This window comes from Xiphophorus hellerii, chromosome 23 (genome assembly GCF_003331165.1).
Source record: "Xiphophorus hellerii strain 12219 chromosome 23, Xiphophorus_hellerii-4.1, whole genome shotgun sequence".
NCBI classification, from domain to species: Eukaryota; Metazoa; Chordata; class Actinopteri; order Cyprinodontiformes; family Poeciliidae; genus Xiphophorus; species Xiphophorus hellerii.
This window is the reverse complement of record NC_045694.1, coordinates 30,822,082-30,844,607: the sequence shown is the minus strand read 5'-3', so window position 1 is coordinate 30,844,607 and position 22,526 is coordinate 30,822,082. Positions and strand designations below refer to the sequence as shown.

The 22,526-nt window shown below is 41.0% G+C and overlaps 1 protein-coding gene across 1 annotated transcript in view; it reads left to right on the top strand.

The window, feature by feature from the left end:
- LOC116714910 (GDNF family receptor alpha-4-like) overlaps positions 1 to 22,526 on the top strand; it is a 51,001-nt gene that overhangs the window by 20,681 nt on the left and 7,794 nt on the right. Inside the window, exons 2-7 of the mRNA XM_032555711.1 lie at positions 7,493 to 7,789; positions 13,252 to 13,323; positions 14,644 to 14,998; positions 15,523 to 15,632; positions 17,199 to 17,333; positions 20,198 to 20,334. Of these exons, the coding sequence (XP_032411602.1) occupies positions 7,493 to 7,789; positions 13,252 to 13,323; positions 14,644 to 14,998; positions 15,523 to 15,632; positions 17,199 to 17,333; positions 20,198 to 20,334 (1,106 nt within the window). The remainder of the gene's footprint in view (positions 1 to 7,492; positions 7,790 to 13,251; positions 13,324 to 14,643; positions 14,999 to 15,522; positions 15,633 to 17,198; positions 17,334 to 20,197; positions 20,335 to 22,526) is intronic.

The following is a 22,526-nucleotide window of genomic DNA, read 5'->3' as shown; positions in this document are numbered from 1 at the left end:
ATTTAAATTGTCTTCTTTCTGAGCAGTGATTGGCAGCTGTGATCTACTGTATCTCTCAGTAAAAAGGTCAGAGCTCTTTAAGTGTAGCTGGAGGCGGTGACCCCGCCACATCCAGCAACTGAGGGAGCCAGTGAAAAGCTGGTACACAACATGTTGTTGCTACTTGGAAATGTAAGAAATCTGCATTGTGGGCAACTCCTGGTTGGATTGTTAGTTAGATTTGCCCTGCAGTAAAACAAGAAATAAAAGTAGTGTATAGTTTTCATCGATGTGTTCAATTCCTGCTGCTGTGTAATATCAAACCAAATAAGATGAGTAGTTGTGTTTTTCTCTTCACCACAGTGGTTGTTCATTAGGCAGTTTAAATGGAAATATAATAAAGAAGAAATCCATCCATCCATCCATCCATCCATCCATCCATCCATCCATCCATCCATCCATCCTTCCATCCATCCATCTATCAATCATCATGCACGCTTATTCCTAGTGGGGTCGCAAGGCTTGCTGGTGCCTATCTCCAGAGGTCAACGGGAGAGAGGCGGGGTCACCATGGACAGATTATAAAGAAGAAATAAAAGATAAAGGAATTCTTTGGAAAAACTCTTGCACGTTTCAAGTTACGCAGGGTGTCAGAATCAGAAACAACTTTATTGGCCAAAACAACAATATGGATATATGCATACGTACACCTAATGTCTATGTTCTTTGAAGGCAGGTTATAATAGTGTAATAGTGTGGTATGCTTACGCAGGCTGTAAGTTGTTCATTGTGTGGATCAGAGAGACAGCCTGGGGGAACGAATGCTCTCCAGGGTGGCTGGGAATAATGCTCTGTAGCACCGGCCCCAAGATAGAAGTATAAACACTTTGCTCACAGCATGTGTGGAGTCTGCAGTGATATTTGTGGTCCATTTCCTGACCCTACAACTGTACAGAGCCTGGATGTCAACCATCCTGTAAGCAAGCCAAGGACAATTCCCTTTCTTCTGCTTTATTTCATTCTAGACCTATTTGGTGCTTTTTGAAAAGAAAATTGCTTTATGAAAACAGCATGAATAACAAATTTCAGTCTGGGTTCAATCAATATTATTGTACAGAAAAGATTTTTTTTTCCCAAGTATAAACATTTTACCAACTTCTTTTTAACTCTTTAATTAGGCAAATGACCCATACTTGTGTAATAGATCTGAGTGCTGCTTTAATACTGTGGAACATGAATTCTCCTGACATCTGAACAGCCTGGAGCAAATAGATAAACTGTATAATATCCTGTGGCTATAATGATCTGCTGTGCTTCAGGTCATAGTTTGCAAACAGGAAAGTCTTTGTCCCAAAAAATCTGTACATTTGTCAGTTTCTGTCCTACTGAGATGTGGGGGTCCTCAGGGGCCCATTATGGGCACTGCCCTGTACTCACTCGCCTAAACTAACACATTAGATGGAATCAAACCCACAACTTTCTGATGTCTTTCTGCAGACTTCTATGGTGAGCCACAGCCACCCCATTCTTTCAGAGCTGGAAAACATTCTGAATGGTGCCCACTCTCCTGCGGTTGGGAAGATATAAACTTTTACCCTTGAATTTAAAAAAAGTCTTGAGGATGATCAAGAATGAGAACCAGGAACTACTGGAGCACCAGCTGACTGAGACTGCCAACACCTTCATGCTTGACTGAATGTTGCAGCAAACCTCATGGATAAACTAAGTGACTAGTACAGAAGGTTTATGGTCAGATGGGCCAGAGATTAAGTCATTTGGTAAAAATGACAAGAAGTATGTTTGGAAGAGGCAAAGTGCGGCTTTAAAGTAAAACTGGATCAACTGTAAAGCATTGTGAGCATAATCCTGATGGAAGGTTTAGCTTCCAGTGAATGCTATGTTGTTTCCTTCAGTGGTTCTTGCTGCAGCGCCACCACAGGCAAGGAGGGGAACAGGTTGCTCAAAACTTGTTTGTTTTGGCACAGTGCAGTTTGTCTAAAATCAGACCACACCAGCTGAAAATGGAACAAATATTGACATTTGGGTTCTGAATTAGCCTTCAGGCAGCCGTGACCTCTTGTTCAACCATCCAGGCTGTAAGAGGAAAACAACTGATTTAAAATAAACTCCTGCAGAGAAGAGATGACACATATCCAGCCAGAGTTATGCTAGATCAATGGTGCCCAAAGTCGGTCCTCAAAGGCCGGCTTTGGCCCTTGAGGATCCTGCATGTTTCAGTTCTCTCCCTGTAGTAACAACCTTTTCAGCATGTCAAAGTTCTTCTTAGGCCTCTAATGAGCCATCATTTGATCCAGGTGTGTTAAACCAGGAAGAGAACTAAAACATGCAGGATGCCAGCCCTCCAGGACCCACTTTGGGCACCCCTGCACTAGATGCTTGTTGGTTTATACAAAAAGTGTTTACATGAGGTACCACTTATTCACTCAGACTTTATTTGGACTGTATGCATGTATTTGACCATGTGTAGGTTAAAATTCTAGCTGTAAACAAATCATCAAAGTTCTATGTCATATAGTTATCAAATAACTATATGACATTATAATGGAACAAGAATAGTTCATAGATGTATTTGAAAGCCCCAAATTAATATGCCATTTACTTCCATAATTCTAACCAGCACTGCAGATATTTTTAACCAATTGCTTCCATAGGAAGCAGCAGGTTTAAAGCAGTTCTAATTATCATCCCAGCAAAGCTTGAACTGAGCAAAAGTGTCTCAATCAGAGTCTGGCTGCTGTGTGTGTGTGTGCGGGGGCGTGTGTGTGTGCGTGCTGGAAAGGCTCCCAGCTTGAAGTGTGTGACATGGACATCAGTGCTGTGTTTCCTTTACACCGCCGATAGAAATGAGTGAACGTTCTGCAGAAGTGTGACCATGTGCTGCTGCGGGGAGACGGGACCGCCTCTGGTCAGAGAGCGGCTCAGAGTCAAGCCGTCGGCGCCGAGGGCGTTCTACCGAGGGTCCGCAAACTGAGCTGTGGTGGAGTGTCAGGATGCAGTGCTGCACAAAGGCTGTTTGTTCAACCTACAATGTTTTATGTGTGTGGTTAGTCTTTCATCAGCACACTCAGTATTCAATTTACATACTGTCTACTGATCCGGCACTGAATGTTAAGCTGTTTATGCTCCCTCAGCCACTTTATACTGACACTGAGATGTGTGTGTGGAGGGGTGTGTGTGCGGGTGTGTGTCTTAGACAGATTGCTTCGCCCCCTCTGCCCCCTCCCCAGTGGTTGTGCAGTATTGTGTTCTGGTAATAATGATGGGTTCTGTGCTTCCTAGTCTCCCTCCCAGCAGGACAAGCACATAAAAGGGTCCTTCTCAGGGTAGTCGTGTGTGCGACGTCTCTGTGTTGTTATTTTGCCACTGCATGTGTGTGTTTGGGTGTGTAGGGGTGAACATTTCCGTGCGAGTGTAAGAACATCATTTTCGGCTGTGCATGCTGATTGTGCTTCATGCTGTGCGCGCGTCCAACCCATCAAGGTTCACATTGGTACTCTGGTTTTCTGTTCCTGCCTCCATTTCTTCTTCTCTCTCCTGCAGTACTTCTTTCTCTCTCTCCATCTATCTTTCTATTTCTTGATTTCTGCCTCCCAGATGACATTTCTTCGCAGTCTCCAGACTGCCACATATTGAATCTTTAGAAGAGAGCCTCCTCATGTTTAATATTGCTAATAAAGGCAACCATATAGTAGGGAACAAACCATTCCAGATGGATGAACTCTGAATTCCATACAATATAAAATCTTTAAATAAATTTGGAGTCATTAATGTTTGACAAAATGTAAAATCCCAGATTGGAGAAGCCAAAAAGAGCCCTGAGCTTTGAGCCCTGACACGTGGCATGCAGCAGCTGAACTGTTCATGTGGAGCCAACGAGGTCAGAAGTCTTGGAAATGATTCCCTGGTCCTTTTTTTACACTTATTAATGTACGGAAGCACATTTAGCTGCCAGAGATTGGAAATAAATTCAGGAGCCATGTTTAAAACCTCTCAGCTGTCATGAAACACACCGGTGTCTTCATGGACCCATTCACTTACATACAAGCATTTTGCAGTTACAGGGATTAAATGAGAAAATGTTTTCTTTAAAATGAAATAAAAAAAAACTTGTTATGGTAAGATTTATATCTCATTAAAATCAAAATATCTTCTCTTTTAAACAAGAAAGGTTGTAACAGTAAAACAGCAACACGTCTTGGGATCTTTACGTCATCTAGAAGAAACAATGTGGGAAGAAGGAGCAAGCCCCTTTAGGCGTTTACAACAAGTCAGAAAGTGTCAGAGGAGTGAATCTTTATATCTTGTTAAAACAAGTTTTGCATCTTGTTGTAACATAAAAATTTCTTGTAATAACAAGAAATAAAACTTATCTTGTTTTAAGGAGATCATTTCTCTCTTCAATGAGTTTTACAACTTGTTTTACCTTGAAAGTTTTTCGGTAAATGAAGATACGGCTCCTGAATTCATTTTCCAGGTTAACAGGTCAAACCTTTTCTGCGGACAACCAAGCTAGGGCATAATTTAATTAATCAATTATAATTAATCCAATTTTAAAAAGCTATATACTGACAATATGAGCAACATTTTCAATTCAAAAATTATTTTGCCGTTAAATTTCTGCATAAATAGACATATGAGCTCAACAACAACAATATTTATTGCTTTGATTCTGTTATTTGGATCATTCAACCATCAGATTAGATCAACATGTTTTTTTATCCATTCATATTTCCAGAGTTTCAGGAACTCCTGATCATTCAAGGAACTTCTTTAGAAATGTGGACTGTAGACAGTGATGTTAGCGTTAGCTGCTGCTACTTGTTTAGCACTGAGATTCTATTTAGGTGTGAATAGCTTTTCTGATAGGCTAACTCCTTTTAGCACACCTTGAAGACAAATATAGTAAACAGAAATGAACCCTCAGAGGGCCAAGAGAAGCAGCATTTTCATCTACTGCCATTGTTTGCGTTTTTTTCTGATTTATGGGTGTATCAGGAAAAAACAATTGAAAAAAAAATCGAAATTGAAATTAACACATTAAAGTCTCTGCCCTAATATAATCTAACAGAATTTAAAGCAGGATAGGGTAAATTGATTTAAAAAGAAAATATTAATCAATTAACAAAATGTGATTGCTGTATATCAGGCAGCGGTTTATACTCGAGCATTTTAAAGTTGTTTTTGGTCCCTTTGACATGTCGTCTGACTGTCCCACCAGGATACAAACACTTTGCACTCCATGGAAGACAAATGTTTGCCTTCAGACTACATTTACCTTCTCTCCCACAACATAATATGTTTCCCAGGCTTCACACAGTTTGATCAATTTTTTAAAAGAAATATTAAGGGGTTCTAACACATATTTTGTTCATTTTTATTGGAGATTCTATCCATAAAAGGTTGTTTTTATTGTTTAACAGACAAACAAGCTTCTGTTATTTCAAATTTTAGATTTGAATAAACAGTTTTCCTCCATTTGCCATGGCTTGACACATTTTATTTATAAAGAGAACAATTATTCAACCCAAAGTTATGATGAAAAAGGTTTTCCCTCTATTTTATTTTGATGTTTGCTTTTCATGCCACATTTTTAAAGCTTTGGAACGCGTGTAGAGGTGGTGCAAAACCTGCTTGCAATGTTTGCTTTAAGAGTGATGATGGAGAAATTAGCTGCCCTCTGTGTTTTTACATCTACAGAGAGCAAATGATATTAGAATATTAGTGCATGACTTGCACAAGGAGACCGAGGTGATGAGGTGTGTGGTATGTGTGAAACAGAGGAATGGAGCAGGAGTCAGGTGGAAGAGAGGCTGAAGATACAGAGGTATGGAACTCAGAATGGAGTAAAGACAACAGCTGCATGTGAATGACAGACAGGTGGAGGAGTGAGGGGATGGAGGTGATGAGCTATGTCCATCCAAAACAACAGCCTGGAGGAGATGGTGACGAGGAGGACGCTCTGTGAAGTTGAGGATGAAGATGTGTGACAGGAGGCTAAGTGGGGGACTAAAAACAAACATTTACATGATGGCTGTGAGATCTGCTGGTAAAAGGATGAACATGAAACTATCAGAAATGTTTGATGTTTGACTGCTGCTCCTAAGGTTAAATAGTTTTGCTCTAAGCTGGTGTTTACAACTGAGTCCTCTGCTTTTTTTTTTTTTTCAATCGAATTAGGGTGGCTGGTGTCACTTTCACAGTTAACTACAAGAAGCAATTCATGTTGACACTGCTGACCTTCATCATCTTTAGGTCAGCATAGGGAAAGAGGGAGAATCCATCAATTACCAGCTGAGTGGCCCAGCCTTTGTAATCTCTACTAGCAGAGTAAACCTGGAAAGGCAAAAATAAAACACAACCAGGGCTGCACAGTGGTGCAGTTGGTAGCACTGTTGCCATGCAGCAAGATTTTCCAGGGTTCTAGAAACTTTCTGCATGGAGTTAGCATGTTCTCCCTGTGCATGCATGGGTTCTCTCTGGGTACTCTGGCTTCCTCCCACAGTCCAAAATCATGACTGTTAGGTTAATTGGTCTCTCAGAAAAAGAACTGTCCATTCTTAATATTTTGAAATAAGAAAAAATGCATTTTATGAACAGATTAACTCGTGTTTTAGAGTGCCTATTGCTGGCAGATCTATTCTGACTGAGCCACTCCAACATATTTAGAGATGCACAATATGTCAGCACCAATGTCGGTATCAGATGATATTAGTCATTTTCTTTAACATCTCAGTTTTGGCCCCATGAATAAAAGTGGGCCAATATTAACACATAATATTTATTTCCATCTTGTTGGCATTTGTTTCTGGAGGAGGTCGGTCATATGGTATTTGTTTGATACTGATGCAGCAAAGAATTGTGGGAGTTTAACAGAAGCAGAGAAGCAGTGGTGAAGTCAGCAGGGTGGTTGTTTTTTTAAGGTGTCAGAAGGGTAGTGAAATGTCACATATGAATAACGTCTGTAAATATCAGTTGTTGACCATAAGGATAATATCTGATATCAATATCGGCTCAAATGTTCCTGTCTGTTCATCCCTGCATCCATGACCTGCATGTTTGGGCTTGTTGCTCTTCTGGAAGTTGATCATCAACACCAGTCTCAGGTTTTAAGCCTCTAGCTGTCTTCCTTCCAGGACTGTCCTCTGAGTTCAACACCGCCACATCATACAGTGATGACAGTGTGTCCATGGAGATGCACTGTGAGTTTTCCCCTCCATGTTGATTAAAAAGTCCCATTTAGGGCAGCTCAAGTTTTTTCATGTTTGCTGTGTCCACTTCATGGTATGTGACAAACTGCAAACAGGACCTCCGGTGTCCGACTTCCAACATCGACTTTCTTGCTGTTGTATAGTAAAAGGTTAGATGTCATGTTGTTCAGCAGCACACTGAATGTGAGTTTGATAGCTCTACCTTTGCAAGGCCTTGTTGTTGATATTTACCGCTCCATTTTTCATTTACTAATGTAATCTTTTCCTTTTTTTCTGTTTCTCAGGCGTGACACTCTCCACATCCCAGATATTCCCCTTCCCAGCTCCTGTGACCGACTGCGTTGAAGCTCACCGTGTGTGCTCCACTGAGCCGCAGTGCGAGGCGCTCTACCGAGGCTTGGAGCTGTGCGCGGTCGATGCGGCAGTCGCACCGCTAGGGGAACAAGAAGCATCTGAGTGCCTGGAGAGACAGGACGCCCTGTTGGCCAAACACCCGTCACTTCTGGCCTGCAAGTGCCAGCGTGGCTTCAGGAAGGAGGAGCGGTGCCTCCGCATATACTGGAGGGTTCGCCTCCTGCCAGGTAAGCTAGGTCCCTGCTGGGGCTGCAGTGAGTTAGGGCACAGAATAATAATAATATTTATAAATATAATTTTATTTGGAAGGGACAATATACAGTTCAAACAGAAATGTCACCATTTGGTCCACTGTACCAGATTGTAGCATAGGCTAATTTGCATCTGTGTTCATTATTAGCAAACATTTTTACACACAAATAAATTAGGAAGAGTAATTTAGCTAATACATATTTGTTTCATCAATGACAACAAAGTAAAAGGTTACCCAAATCAATCAGTTAAAAAATACTTTATTGATCCCATAGGAAAATTAAATAATCAACCAGTCTAAGAGTGTTTTCAGGTCATTAAAACAGATTCTTAAATAAATATACAGAGTGAACTGAAGACTACTGTATAATATGAAAGAGCAGTAGCAGAATATTCTCTGCGTCTTACAGAGAATATTCTGCATCTTCTTCTGCTTCTCACTGAAAGCTCACTGAACACTGAAAGCTAATATTAGCAGGCTAATTAGCCAGACCCGGTTATCTAGACAACTTTGCTTTCAAAAGAGCATTACCTTTCTCTCAGTAATTGGCAGATTTTAGTTTCCAGTCCAGAACTTTCTAAGGAGCCAGCTGTGTTTCTGTCTCTCAAAAGAAGCGTGAGCCGAAGCAGGAGAGGAATCTGTTCCAGAACTTTCTCCGATATTTTATCAAAAGGACTCCAAACTGTAGGAGTGGTAACACAAACAAGTAAATGGTTTTTAAGCTATAACCTTTTGAAGCCGCCAAGGCTCCTGTGATGGACATGCGACCTGTCCAGGGTGACCCCGCCTCTCAACTGTTGACCGCTAGAGATAGACACCAGTACCCCTCACTACCCTAGTAGGGATAAGGCTGTAAGGCTGTAGGATGGATGGATGGATGGATGGATGGATGGATGGATGGATGGATGGATGGATGGATGGATGGATGGATGGATGGATGGATGGATGGATGGATCCAGCTCCCCTGTGTTGGCTTGAGAAGGCTGACATTCTCAAATTCTCCCTCCCCGAAAGAAAAACATGCTAACTTGTCTTCAAACATTGGACCGTAGTAGTGCTTGGTGTTCAGGAAAGGCAAGCACATTGTCCCAACCAGCCACAGAGGATCCACCACTTATGTACAGCTGTGACAGGAACATCAAATTCACATTGATCCAAACAAAGAAAATGATTTCATCAGATAATGTTTCCCTGGATCTGTTCAGTGGCTGGCTCTGCATCACTGATCTAGGGAAGACATGACACCAGGATACTATGAAAACAATATAAGTTGAGGCTTTGGTGTTGTTCTGCTCAGAATCATTGGTTTCTGTCATTCATGTGGATGACATGTTGACACTGTTTAATCTTTATATTTCCTTAAACCTTTCCCACGGTAGTTAAACTCTCCTATAGAAACAGTCCTAAGAGGAGTAGCTGTGGTAAAACAAAAGTTGTTTCTGGAAGTCAACAAATTCATAGGGACGTTAACTTAACCTCCAAATTTCTCCTGTATCAGTCAAACTGAGCGTTACTGACCCATCTCACAACTTTAAGAACTGACGGCTTGGAGCACCTCAGACACGACTGAGGGGAATGTTCAACTCTAGCAGATCAGGACTGTTTTACTGTAAAAGTGAGAGCGGTTGTGTATTGAGCTATTGAGCATTACCTAATAATCTGATCTATAGAATATTAAAGTGCCACTCACATTTATTAAAGCGAAATGTGATCAGTCTAAGGAAAGCAAAGATCTTTACATTTTTGCAGTCTGTCATTCTGAACTCTGGGCAGCGAGAATCTCTGGAGATCAATGAGTCTTTTAACAGGAAGAAACTTTCAACTGAAACAGGATCAATGTACCCAGACTTCATCAAGTCCATCATTTTACCTCTACTAAACAATCCCAACCCCAATCATTACGAGGGTCTTTACTTTTAAAAGTTCATACAAAGTTCGAGGGGCAGGGAAAGTCTTTCACTGATCTGTGTGACCTCTGAGTCTGACATTTTGTACATTTACAAATCTATCTCAGTGGTGTGAACTTCCAGACCTGTGGGTCAGTCAGAGGAATCAGTGTAAGATGCTTTTATGTTTATTTGCTTTCCTACTCCCAACCTGACATGGTCTTATGTCAGTTTATTTTCCATAGATTTCTCATTCTGTCTGCTAACAGTCTTCTCTTTTGACCCTAAACATCCTGAGATGGCCATACATTCAAGTGTCGTCTTGAAAAGCCTCCGCTCAGAACACAAAGAGCGGAGGCTCACCAGCACATCTGAAGTGCTGGTGTATTGTGTGCATTAGTAAGTGAGCTAACACTAGCCGGCAGACTCCTCTTCCCCTGTGGCCTATTAGTCAGTGGAGCATTAGTGTAATTACACACTCTTCAGTTCCCAGTGCTGCTAGGCCGCTCCAGCGTTTCATTACCATAAATATATGGCCGGGAATAGGATTTACATACATAAACATTTTACATGCCATCGGATTCTTGATTGAGTTTGTTCTTTGAATTGTGTTTAAATAATTTGCAGGACAATACAGCCTGTCCAGCAGCCCATCGAGGCTCTGCTAATGGGATTCACAATTGGAAAGAAATTGCCAGTAAATACATGGTTATGATTACTTTGCATTTTCCTTCTGAATTTATATATTTAATTTGTTCTACTGAATTTTATAGATTTGTAATAAACAGTGAATTGTCGCAGGCTAATTGTGTTTTTTTTAAATATTATCTATTAAGAGAACTTTAGCATATGTGTTAATTAATTTTATGTCTTCTTACAAATGGTGTCTGTTACTGGATTAGTATAAAACATTTAGCGTAAACAGTCTTTCAGAATCTGAAGATTGACTATCAGGGTCACTCTGCTTTTGTTTCCTTTCATGCTTCTTTCTTTTTTTCTTACTGGAATCAACAAATAAATCTTAAAACTGCAGTATGTAACTTTTACAAAAAACATGTTTGTAGATAAAAGTTTGGTGGTCACAGCATATGCAACCTCTGGTAAGCTTCATATCGTAGCGTCCTTAATGTTTGAGCTGGCACCGTCCATACATCACGAGACAAATGTTAGTGACTGGGTAAAACCAGATCCAGTCATTTAAAACTTCAGAATCAACACCTCAACAACCAATGGTTTCTCCATAGCCAAGTGTACAGACCTTCTGGATGACACAAGTTTTTACCAGGCTAAGCTTTTCCAAATCCAGAATGTTTCATGTCAAAAGAGTTTCAAAGCTCAAAGGAATAAAACAGCAAATTTGCTGAAATACGTTCAGCCTTCCTGTTATCTGCTGAAATATACTCCTGGTCAGTTTAAAGATTTGTCAGTACAAATTGTCTTCATGTGGTAGACATCTTATTTTCTCTACCTGTCAGGATCAGTCAAGTTGAAGATTAACTCTCTTAAAGTTTTATAATTTGCTGAGACTTTTGTGTCGGTTTCTTTGTACAGTATATTCTGTTACATGAGGAGGCAGAAGTGTTGATCTGGCTTTAAATCACAGCGGCACAGTGTACTTCTGTTCCTCCATGTCTCTCTTTTGCATATGATGTTTTCCTGTCATCCAGGCTGTATGCTCACTGGGAGCAAACAAGAACAACAATGTTCTGGTTGGTTTGATGTGTTCCTGACAGAAACCTTCTGAAGAGTGAGGCATTGAAGGAAAAGTACCACAGTAGTGAATTCATTGATATAATGAATGTATGTATAAAAATGAGTATGAATAATATGATGTACTATTTTAACCAAAAAATGACCATTGTCAGTTTTTGAACTCTGAGTAGAAACAAGGGTCGGCCAAGTTTCTCCGGCAGAGTGACCGAGGGCAGCCCAGATTTCTGGGGCAGAGCTGACCAGGCATGCCACATTCAAACACACAGCTGCCCAGAATGACCACAAATCGAACCAAGAGCAGAGAGGGAAAAACAATGTCCATCCATTGTATTTACTGCTTATCCTTACAGGTCACTGGGGGCCGATTCCTATCTCCAGCAGTCATTGGCTGAATGGCGAGGTACATAAGGAGGCTTGCTTTAAAGAAAATACTGTATGACGGAGAACTCTGAGGCCCAGCTGACTGAAATGATGTAATGACAAGCTCACATTTAGCAGTAAGATCCCAACATTTGGGGCACGTAGATTTTGATGGCTATAATGAGCATAAGACTGAAGCAGGAAACAAAGATGTTCATGACAGTAAGGCTCTTCTACACTGACATATATGGACATCTGTCCATACATTGCTTTCCTGTGTTAGGTCAGATCTGTGAGATGGTGCTACCAAAATAGAAGAAATACTCAACACTTGTAAAGTCAGTATCTGCACTCTGAATCTGAATGTACTGATTTCAGTGTCCCAGTGTCAGTGTTCCATTTTGCCAGCATTTAATTGGTCAGTAGGCATTACAAAGTAAAGGACTGAATGAAGCCATAGTGCAGGAGTTATATCTGTAAAGTATGGCTGTATGACTGTCAGGAGGGAACATTTAGAGGCTAGCAATTCATCAAAGCCAGCATAGTGAATGTCTGTTTATCTACACCAGTGATTACTCTCTGCCACATGTACGAAATTATGATAGGAAACTCATAAAACCAAGTCAGTGAGTAGCATTTTTCACTTTGGATGTTTCTGCCTTTGGGGAGCTCTCTGCTCTGTAGGAAATGCAGAAGGAGGTCTTTGTTCTCCCAATTAGCTCCTGGGAAGAACATGTTCAGTCTGCTCAGTGCAGAGAGCTGTTGGAAAATACACAGTCCTGTTTAATTTGCAGATCTAATTAAATAAATCTCAGGGTCGTTTATTTTGGTGACAGAGCAGAATAGAGTTAAGCCAAGTTCAGCTATGTCTGACATCCTATCAAGGTTCCGTGACAGATTACGTATTTGAGTAAATTTTAGGCTTCCTTTATATTCTGAGATGATTTTCCACTGGGTTCAGATCCTTTTAATTAGTCATTTAACTCTGAATTATTTTTAACCTATGCCTCTGTTGAATTTTAGTGACATTCATTATGTTCTATAGATGTAATCTGTAGGGTTTTCTATGACAGTGGTGGTCCATGTGAATTATAAGAATGAATCAGGCTGACATGGATGGATGGATGGATGGATGGATGGATGGATGGATGGATGGATGGATGGATGGATGGATGGATGGATGGATGGATGGATGGATGGATGGATGGATGAAGTCATTTTTTTTCTCTTTTCCTAGTTGATTTAAAGTAGCAGCATACTTGTTTTGGTTTGTGGTACTGTGGTTGGAAGACTAAATGTTGTTATAATTCATAATTGGGCACTTTGGATGGGAAGATGGGCGAACTGATGCTTTTCTGTTTTCTGTCAGTTTTCTCAAATAATTGTTCTACTTTTATTCCTTCCAACCTGCTGCTGTTCTTGCTGAATATAGATCATCCTTTTGCCAATTTTTTAAATTTTTCTCTTTTTTCCACAGGAAGGGAGGAGCTGGAAATATCACCCTATGATGATTCCATGATTGACTCTCGCATGGCCTCTTTAATGTCCGGTAAGATGCTCACTTTCTGTATATGAAGTGAAATATTTAAAGCTTAACTAAAAGCAGTCATCAGAAACAAGTCAACACAGCTTCAGTTATTACAGCTGGAAACTAGAGATCAGCGTCTTAACAGGTTCTGACTAAAACATCAATCCTCCAGCTGCAGCTGATCCAGAACGCTGCTGCTGGTGTTCTGACTAAAACCAGGAAGATAGAGAACATCACCCAGTTCTACAGTCCTTCACTGAGAGAATAGACGTTAAAATACTGTTGTTAGTTTATTAATCACTGAACAGCTTAGCACCACAATACATTAAAGATCTGCTGATGTTGTATCAACCTTCTGGACCTCTCAGGTCTTCTGGTTCTGGTTCTGCTCTGCATCCAGAACCGGAACCAAACATGGAGAAGCAGCATTCAGCTTCTATGCACCACAAATCTGGAACAAACTTTCAGAAAACTGAAAAACAGCCAAAACACTGAGTTCCTTTAAATCTAGACTGAAAACCCAGCTGGTTAGAGCTGCTTTTGATTCATAATAACTGAAACAACCATCAACATATTTGATGTGTATTGATGATTTTGATCATGACACTGATAAAAATGTAATGTTTGTTTCTGCTTTTCTCAATTGTTGATTGCATGGTGTCTTTTATGACTGTATTTTTATGATGTAAAGCACTTTGCACTGCATTGTTGCTGAACTGTGCTTCACAAATAAACTTTATTGATTGATTGCTTAGCAGTTATCAGGTGACATCTGAATGCAATTGGTTGCACTCAGAGAAAAGATGTCTGAATTCTTTTGCACACCGCACTTTTAAGGTTTTTATTTGTAAAAAAGTTTTTGAATCATGATATAGAGAATACAACTGAAAACCTAAGAAGTTTGTTCCTGCACCTTCAGAAAGAGAAAAAAAAAAGAAAAACAAACAAAACTGAGAAACCATAGCAACAGACAGCATATGCATATATATTAATAACAACTGCAACATTACTGTAAAGGTACATATGTACATCTGGTCCAAGTTAATCCAAAATGTATTTAGTGGCAACCACAGCCCAACATAATGTGTATCTGGACACAGCTAAATCTAAACATTAATGAAGTTTATTCAGCACAATTCAATTAAGTTTGAATACATTGAGATTCATTTGGTAAATATGTATCAAAAAGGCCAGATGGTTTCAGTTTGATGTGTTTTTACATCCAAAGCAAACAGGCTACAATGGAGAAGCAGGATATATGATAAAGAATATCATATCATGGTTTTTTTTTTTTACCATATTTAGCTGCTGGCTGTTGTCATATTCTGTTCACCCCTCTAGGTTCATCCTTCATGCAGCTGGATGGTGAGAACCAGTGCCTGAAAGCAGCACAGGACTGCGGCCTGTATGAGAAGTGCGGTGCTCTACGATCAGAATACGTGTTGGCCTGCACAAAGCCAATACCCAACACCAGCCGATGCAACCAGTACAAGTGCCACCGGGCCCTCAGGCGCTTCCTGGAGCGGGTGCCAGAGGAATACAGCCTGGGCGTCCTGTTCTGCCCCTGCACCAACACCCTGTGTGGAGAGAGGAGGAGGAAAACCATCGTACCCTCCTGCTCCTACCAGGATGCAGAGAGTCTGCAGCCTAACTGCCTCCACCAGCAGAGCTTCTGTCGCCGAGACGACCTCTGCAGGTTAGACCTTCGGCTAACTAAATGGTAGTTTATAGCATTGCAAATTACAGTGAACATACTTTTTAGGGTTTACCTATGAGTGTCGACAATTATTAAATTTTTCTAGTTGCTGGTAAAGAGGGCAGACATTTTTTTTCATTTGTCATTTTTTAAGAATATGAGCTCAACACAATGTTTCCTTCAGAGGTGATGGTGATATAAATGTCACGGATGGTTTCCCTTTTTTTCACTCTGGACAAACTTTAAGTGTAATAGCTGACATCAGCTTTCAAAACAGCATCTGCCCCTGCACTGCTGCTGCCTCCTCCACCTGACATGAGAAACGGTTCTGTAAACAACACAGAAATGAAAGGAGACACATTAATTTGGACATAAATAGGAATCTGTCAACTCTGTGGAGAAAAATGTTACTGAACTAAAAACACTTTTCTGTCTAACCCAAATTCAGACACACCTAAAATCATTCACCTAAATTTTCTGCCCACTTTTTCCATTTGATGTCGAGCTGTTTGTGCTTTTGCCAGGTCCAGGCTCGCTGATTTCCTCAGTAACTGCCAACCATCTCATCTGACAGCCAGCGGATGTTTGAAAGACTCAACAGGCCTCTGCCTCCGAGCCTATGCTGGGCTTATAGGTACCGACACAGAGAGCACACATCACATGTTCATGTTGTTTCTTGGCCTCAGTATAAGAATCAGGCAGTAATTAATCTGGAGCTCCACAGTCAACATGACGTAGGTGGATTTTCAAGCCGAAAAACCGCTGAGAGAAAACCGGACACTAACTTTTCTAAAAGTCCAGGTTCAGTCTTTTAAAACTCTTCTCTTCTCTGACTCTTGCCCAGTGACAATCAGGCCCCCTATATGTATGAGATTAGTATTGGAAAAAATCAAAACAAAACATGCTTCACTAATATAACCTGCTTATGGCAACACACCACATAAATATCAGTGGAAACAAAATGATATTGATACATTTCAGTCTGTATTTAACATTTCCCATGCTCTCAAAGTAAAGTGGAGGAATGCTAGGCCAATGCTGTGGCTGCTCCCACCCCACTGAGCATGGCTGCCTCTGCTAATGCAGTGATAACATAAAGGCTGGTTGTCATTTTATCTCACAGGTTAAACTGAGAAAGAAAACTGACATATTCACTATCGATATGAACAGTTTAGAGAAAAGTCCTGACATGTGCTGGCTAGCCGCTCCCCTTCCGCCATATTGGAAGTGTTGACATTATTTCCACATTATATGTTGCAGCTTTATTCCAAATTGTATTAAGTTAATCTTGTGAGTTTAGTTTTCTTTCCAAATTATTAACACTCAAATTTATGGAAGGGTTGCTTGATTAGGATTGTTTTTCCTAATGATGTTTTATGTGATTATTTGCTTGCTAATCAGCCTCAGTCCAGGAGTATTTTACCCAGCAGGATGTTTCTCTTGATGAAAGCATCACTATGAATGAAGCAGTTGTGATGCGTACAGTTTTTGTGAAACATCTGTCGGGACGCAGAAATGCATGTTGAGCTGTTAGCTTGTTTATTTCAACATTACCTTTCAAATATGCCATGATTAGTTTTTTTTGTATTGTTACAAAACAAGTTGTGAATTGAAGAAATGTGATCTAATGCGGTAAAGTAGAGCCCGCTTCTCACTTTTGGCAATAATGGGCTTCATTATTAGGGAATGGTTTGATTTAGTAGCAGTAAAACTTCGTCTCATGGGAATGCTGACTTGGAAAACTCAAAATTAAAGTTTGATGCCAAAAAAACAGCAAAGCTTAATTGACCCAGAATAACTGCTACATTCTTGTTGCAACGCCAAATGAATTTGTGCAAAAATAGCGAGAAGAAAACAGCAGAGCAGAGAGTTGATGGGTGTGAGATAGATGGCCAGGGCAGCACAGTACAGAGAGGCCAGATAGAGTGTGAAGAGAGATGACAGCTGACAAACGCATGTGGATGGCCGAGTGTTGAGTGGCTTTCTGCCAGCTCTGTTGGTGATGGACAAGTTCTGGATCGGACTCAGAGCTTTCAGACGGACATAATTCTTCACACCCTGTCAGACACTCAGAATCCCCGTTCTCTGATTTTAAACAATCAAGATTACAGTGTGTGTATCGAATCCAGCGTGTTCAGAGAAACATCCAGGGTATCCGCAGACACGTTTCCTGATGCTGAGCTGATATTCTGACCTGCAGGAACCATCATGACTCCCAACTACATCAGCAACAACTCTGCTGACGTGTCGCTGTGGTGCAACTGTGAGGGCAGTGGCAACCAGTGGCAGGAATGTCTGCGGCTGCAGCGGCTTTTCACCCACAACAGCTGCCTACGTGAGTCCGCTCTGTGTGCTGATTGGTGTTCTCTGTTCGTCCCAGATTCACGTTAGCTGGCCCATCAAAGGTTCATGTTCCTGTCAGGTCTCACGTTTGGGTGATACCACATCGTAATACCACTGTGGTATTTTACAGTTGAATTGTTGATCTCACGCCAAATTTTTCCACAGTCCAGCCAATGAGTAACAGTTTGAACATGTTATATCTACTACTGAAGAAATCTTCAGTAGTAGATATTGAATGTATTATTCCATAATTTTGAGAGAATTCCCTGAGTTGAGTGTTTTTACAATACTGCTAAAGAAAGATCCTTCAAGTAAATTTATTGTTGATCATTTTTAAAACATGAAAGAAAAGAATATTGCCTCAATAGCATTTATTTTAAAAATGCCTAATAGTACATTAATCCTCCACCAGAAATATTACTGCAAAAAAGTATTGCCCTCCCTTAAACATTTATTCTAGAATTCTACCTAATTTCTGTTTATTTATTTATTTACTCATTCATTAATTCATTCATTCATCCATTCATTCTGAATTCCAGGATTGTGCCGCTCAGGGTGGCAGCACGTTGGTCTAGCTGTACTTTCATTGAGATATTTTTATTTTTTAAACTTTCATTCCTGTCTTTCTGGGTGAAAACTTGATTTATTTTGACAACGTTCTTTCTTGTTTTGGATAGTGTGTAGTTGAACTGATTTTTATATTTTTCATACTTTCCTATTTAGTTATGATACAACAGAATGCATTGTAACAAAACAGCTTGGCAGCTGGGTGGTTTACAACGGGGAGCAGCTGATTAAGGTTGGAAAAGCCAAAATAACTTCTCTGCATCCAGAAATCTTAGAGGAGTTGGAAAGGAGGCATGGTGGAGAGCAGAGAGGAGGAAGTTCAAACCACCACTACCATCCATTATAATGGGAAAAGTGGGATTGTTAGCTAACAGGAGAGATGAACTTATTTTTCATGTCTGTCATGGGTTAATTGCAAAGTTATCTCCAGTTGTCTGGACAACATCTGCTTTCACTACTGGTTCACTTCTGTTCCCAACCCAGACCAGGCTAGGAGGATTCTGTGCACAAAAACTTTTAAGCTAGCTTGTAGAGAGCCAGTTTGAGAAACACGAAGCTGCTGCCAAGAGCCACGGACAGAGCCCAGAAATGTTGTTCCCCTGGCATGGCTTCACTAGATGCCTTTTATAAGCTTTTCTTCATGCAGCTATTGAACTATAAACCATATTTATCACTTAATAAACAGACAAACCTGAATGTGTCTAATTCTGTGACGCATATGCTATGCTTGATTGTAATACATCAGGATACCCCAATCATTCCCTCTGCTTTTCTTTTTGTTGGTTGTTTTGCTTTAAATTTCATTCAAAGAGCCATTAAATAGTCATAAATTTGACTTGTTAAGACCCAGACTGATGAGGCAAAAGAAAACCTTTTCTGAAAAATGGGAGTCCTGTTACATCCTGGCTCAACTAACATTAACTTTAAAAACATCATGGTGGTAGCAGTTTTTCAACTTGTCGCAATTTATGGAGCTATAAATTCAGCTTTCTAGCAGGAAGTCTAGAAGGAGAGTGTAGACTTTGTGACTTAACATTTGAAAAATAACCTTTTTCCTTAATAACTGAAATCACCATTTGAAATCTGCTGCTTGTATTTACTAAATAATCTTCTCATGATGTTGAAATGTGTTGGTAATCTGAAACATTTAGGTGTGACTAATATAGAAGTTTGTAGGTCTAAAGAGGTAAATAGTTTTACAGTTCTGTATTTTGTTTTTTTACATGTTTTTGCCACTAAATTCATGTAGTTAAAATAATTAATTCTAAAAATTGTTTTAGTGTGAGATTATGCTACTGAAATAAAATAAGAATTTATTTTAAGGCTTTTTTCACATTCTCAACAGAGCTGCCAGTACATGTCCTCTGTGTCTGTGAGGATCTGATTTAGTTAAAGGCATTTCTTAAGCTGCCCTGTGTTCGGCTTGTTTCTGCTGAAACATAGCCTAAAAAGAGAAGAAAATCATTTCACATGGTTAAACGCTTCTCAGTCTCCCATGACGCTCTGCGTGGTGTTGCAGGCGTGTTTGAAAATAGTTCACTATAAAACCATGTTTCCTTCAAAGCAGTGATTTGGCTAATCGGAGCTAAGAAAACATGATTTATTTGTCTTGCCTAAGAGAACCAAAGAAAGAGCTCAAAGAGAGCAAATGAAAAAATGACTCTGACACAGTGGCAGTTGAATGCGACTGGGTGGCTGCCTCCTGCAGCCGTCCTCACAGCGTGAGCAGCACTCTGCAGCTTTATGGCAGCGGCACGCTCCAGTCTTAGCATCTGAAAGGTTCTCACCGCCACGAGGAGCCTGTTGGCTCTGAGAGGGGAGCGGGAACATGAAGTCCTCCAGCTGTCAGTCAATCACAGCGGCTGTCAGGTGGGTTTATCGATACACACTGAGCTGTTTGTCCGAACACTAAAGCCTGGATCAATGAGTCAGGACACATCCCATAAAACTGATTTATCAAGCTGACGATGGCTCCGACAATAAACCTGCCAGATAGATATGTTGGTTCACACCCACTCAGATGCTGCATCACAGGCTGGAAAAGCGAACACACACACACACACACACACACCAACCTTAGCGCCAACGCAGCAAACACCCAGACTTCCCTTCTCTGCCCATCAGAGCTAACGTTTAACCAGGATGCTTGCTTTGATTTCATTCCAACCCTGAATCTGAAGATCTGGGATCTGTGATCTTTGTTCCCACTAAGCTGTCAGGCTCCGAAGGCTGGGGGCTTTCTTTTCCCACATCTGCTCAGAGGTGATGTGGTGATGTGTGTGTGAACAGGGAACGCCATCAGCTGGATGGGAAGCCCAGGATCGCTGCCCTCTGACCCCAGTCAGCCCCCCGCTCCCAGACCGTCTCCACTGGTCCAGAAGGACGAGCTGCTGAACAGTAACCGCCTGCCTGAGCTCAACAATGATGTGAGTATATCGTGTTCACATTTCAAATGAGTTATGTTGGTGGGATTATAGAGTCTACAATCCAGCATACATGGACTATAAATCCTATATAGTGGAACTCTGGTATTTGCGGGGATTAGTGACCACAGCCACCTGAGAATGTATTTGATTTTTATTTAACCTTTATTCTACCACAGGGGTCTCAAACTCCAGTCCTCGAGGGCCGCAGTCCTGCAACTTTTAGATGTGCCTCTGCTGCACCACACCTGAACAGAATAATTAGGTCATTAAGGCTCTGGAGAACTGATCTACACAAGGAGGAGGTCATTAAGCCATTTCATTCTGGTGTTTTGTACCTGTGGCTCATCTAAAAACTGCAGGACTGCGGCCCTCGAGGACTGGAGTTTGAGACCCCTGTTCTACCAGGATCACCCCACTGAGACTGAAAGTCTCTTTTACAAGAGAATCCTGGCCAAGACTGGCAGCGGCACACAGAGGTTACAACAAAAACAGAAGACAATAACACCGTCATAAATTCATTAATTAAAAGATTCTTCAGTTCAAATGTTTGCAGACAGAAGAATCCATTCCATACCATTCAATCTACAATCCGATGCATATTAGAGTTAGTTCCGCATATGAAAGTGACACAAATCTGATTATTTTTTTGTGGGGGGGAAGATGAAAATGTGGCTGCCGGGAAAGAGAAGATAAATTTGGGCGAAGAAAAAATGGAGTTGAGTTGCTGTGTGAACATAACTCCACCACTGGTCAACACATGTGGATCAAATGATCTGGATCAGCATGCAGCGAAGTTCTACACACTGCCACTCATGACCTGAGGTGTGTTAAAGCAGGAACCTATCAGAAGGTTCTAGTGAATCGACTCCTCTACCGAACTCTTCTGTAAAGCCTGGCTCTCAGTGTACCATCAAAAAAATCATAAATAATTATCGTTTGTTGCACATGATGTTTGTGATGTTCAGGGAGCATGTCTGAGTTTCTCTTATAGCAAAATCAGGACAGACAAGCTATGAATAGTGATGGCTTTATTTATGAAACAAATAGAAATCTTTCCTCCTATAAACTACAGCAGCAGTTCAACCTGCCAAACACAGTCTGCTGCTGGACGGAACGGGAGACTTGTGATTAACTTTACACAGGATCCCAGGATGCCATTCATTTCTTTCCCACTGTTTATTTCGTGTTAGCCGAGAAACAATCATTGTAAGAGTGTCTTTGACTTTGTCTTTAAAGCCAATCAGATTCCACCAGTCTCTGTCTGACGGCTGAGTTCTGGCCCTGTGGTGTTTTCACTCCAGCCCTGTTTGCTCTCCGTCTGCCAGCCTGTTAATGTGCAAACTGTGGCGTGGGCACAGACACATGCTGAAGTGCGGCAGGAACACCTACGGTCTGAGAGCCCTGGCTCCTGGCTGCCCTTGTCCAGCTCGGATTGTCCAACCCGGTCCAATCCAATCACTGGCCTGGCTCCCGCTGCCTTGGCTGGACCACAATCTCCCGTGGCTGCCGACTCTCCGGCTCCCGGCGTGCCGCGCTGCCAGAGATAATCTGGGCCGGCAGACAGGAGGGAATTCCAACTTTGCTCCAATCGCTCGCTCTCTCATCCCGTCCCTGTCTGTCTGTGTCTCTCTCCCTGTGAGCAGATTAGATGAGGTGTTTGTTGGAAGGACTGCTCCATTAGTATGAATTTATTCATACCCATATGTCACCTGTCTGTTTTTCTTTCTCCCCCTGAAATCCTCTTCCTCTTCCTTCCTTCGTTCCTCCCTCAATTCCTTTATCCTCATTTCAGTCCCTGCATTTGTTTGCCGTTGTCTTTCATTTTGTTTTTGTTTTCAAATTCCTAAAGCCTCCAGTGGGTATAGCTGCTCCTCATCTCCTCATCAGTCTGTCACTCAGATGCTCATTTGGTCTCTTTGAAAAGCTTTCAGTCCTTTCTATGAATGGATTTTTTTTGTCTCAGGAATTTAAAGTTTATGCTTCAAATTAGGAGAGTTGAAACTTTTCTGTGCTGTAAATGCTGCATTTTCACAGTGGATACAGATAAATGTGAGAAGGTAGGGGAACACCTGTTAATTGTCTCTTTTGCAGATAAGTGTGTTTGTGTTTCCCCCTTTTAACAGGAAACAAAATATTGCAGAATTGCTTTTCTCTTAGAGTTTGTTTCCTATTCAGAAGTCCTAGAGATTGCC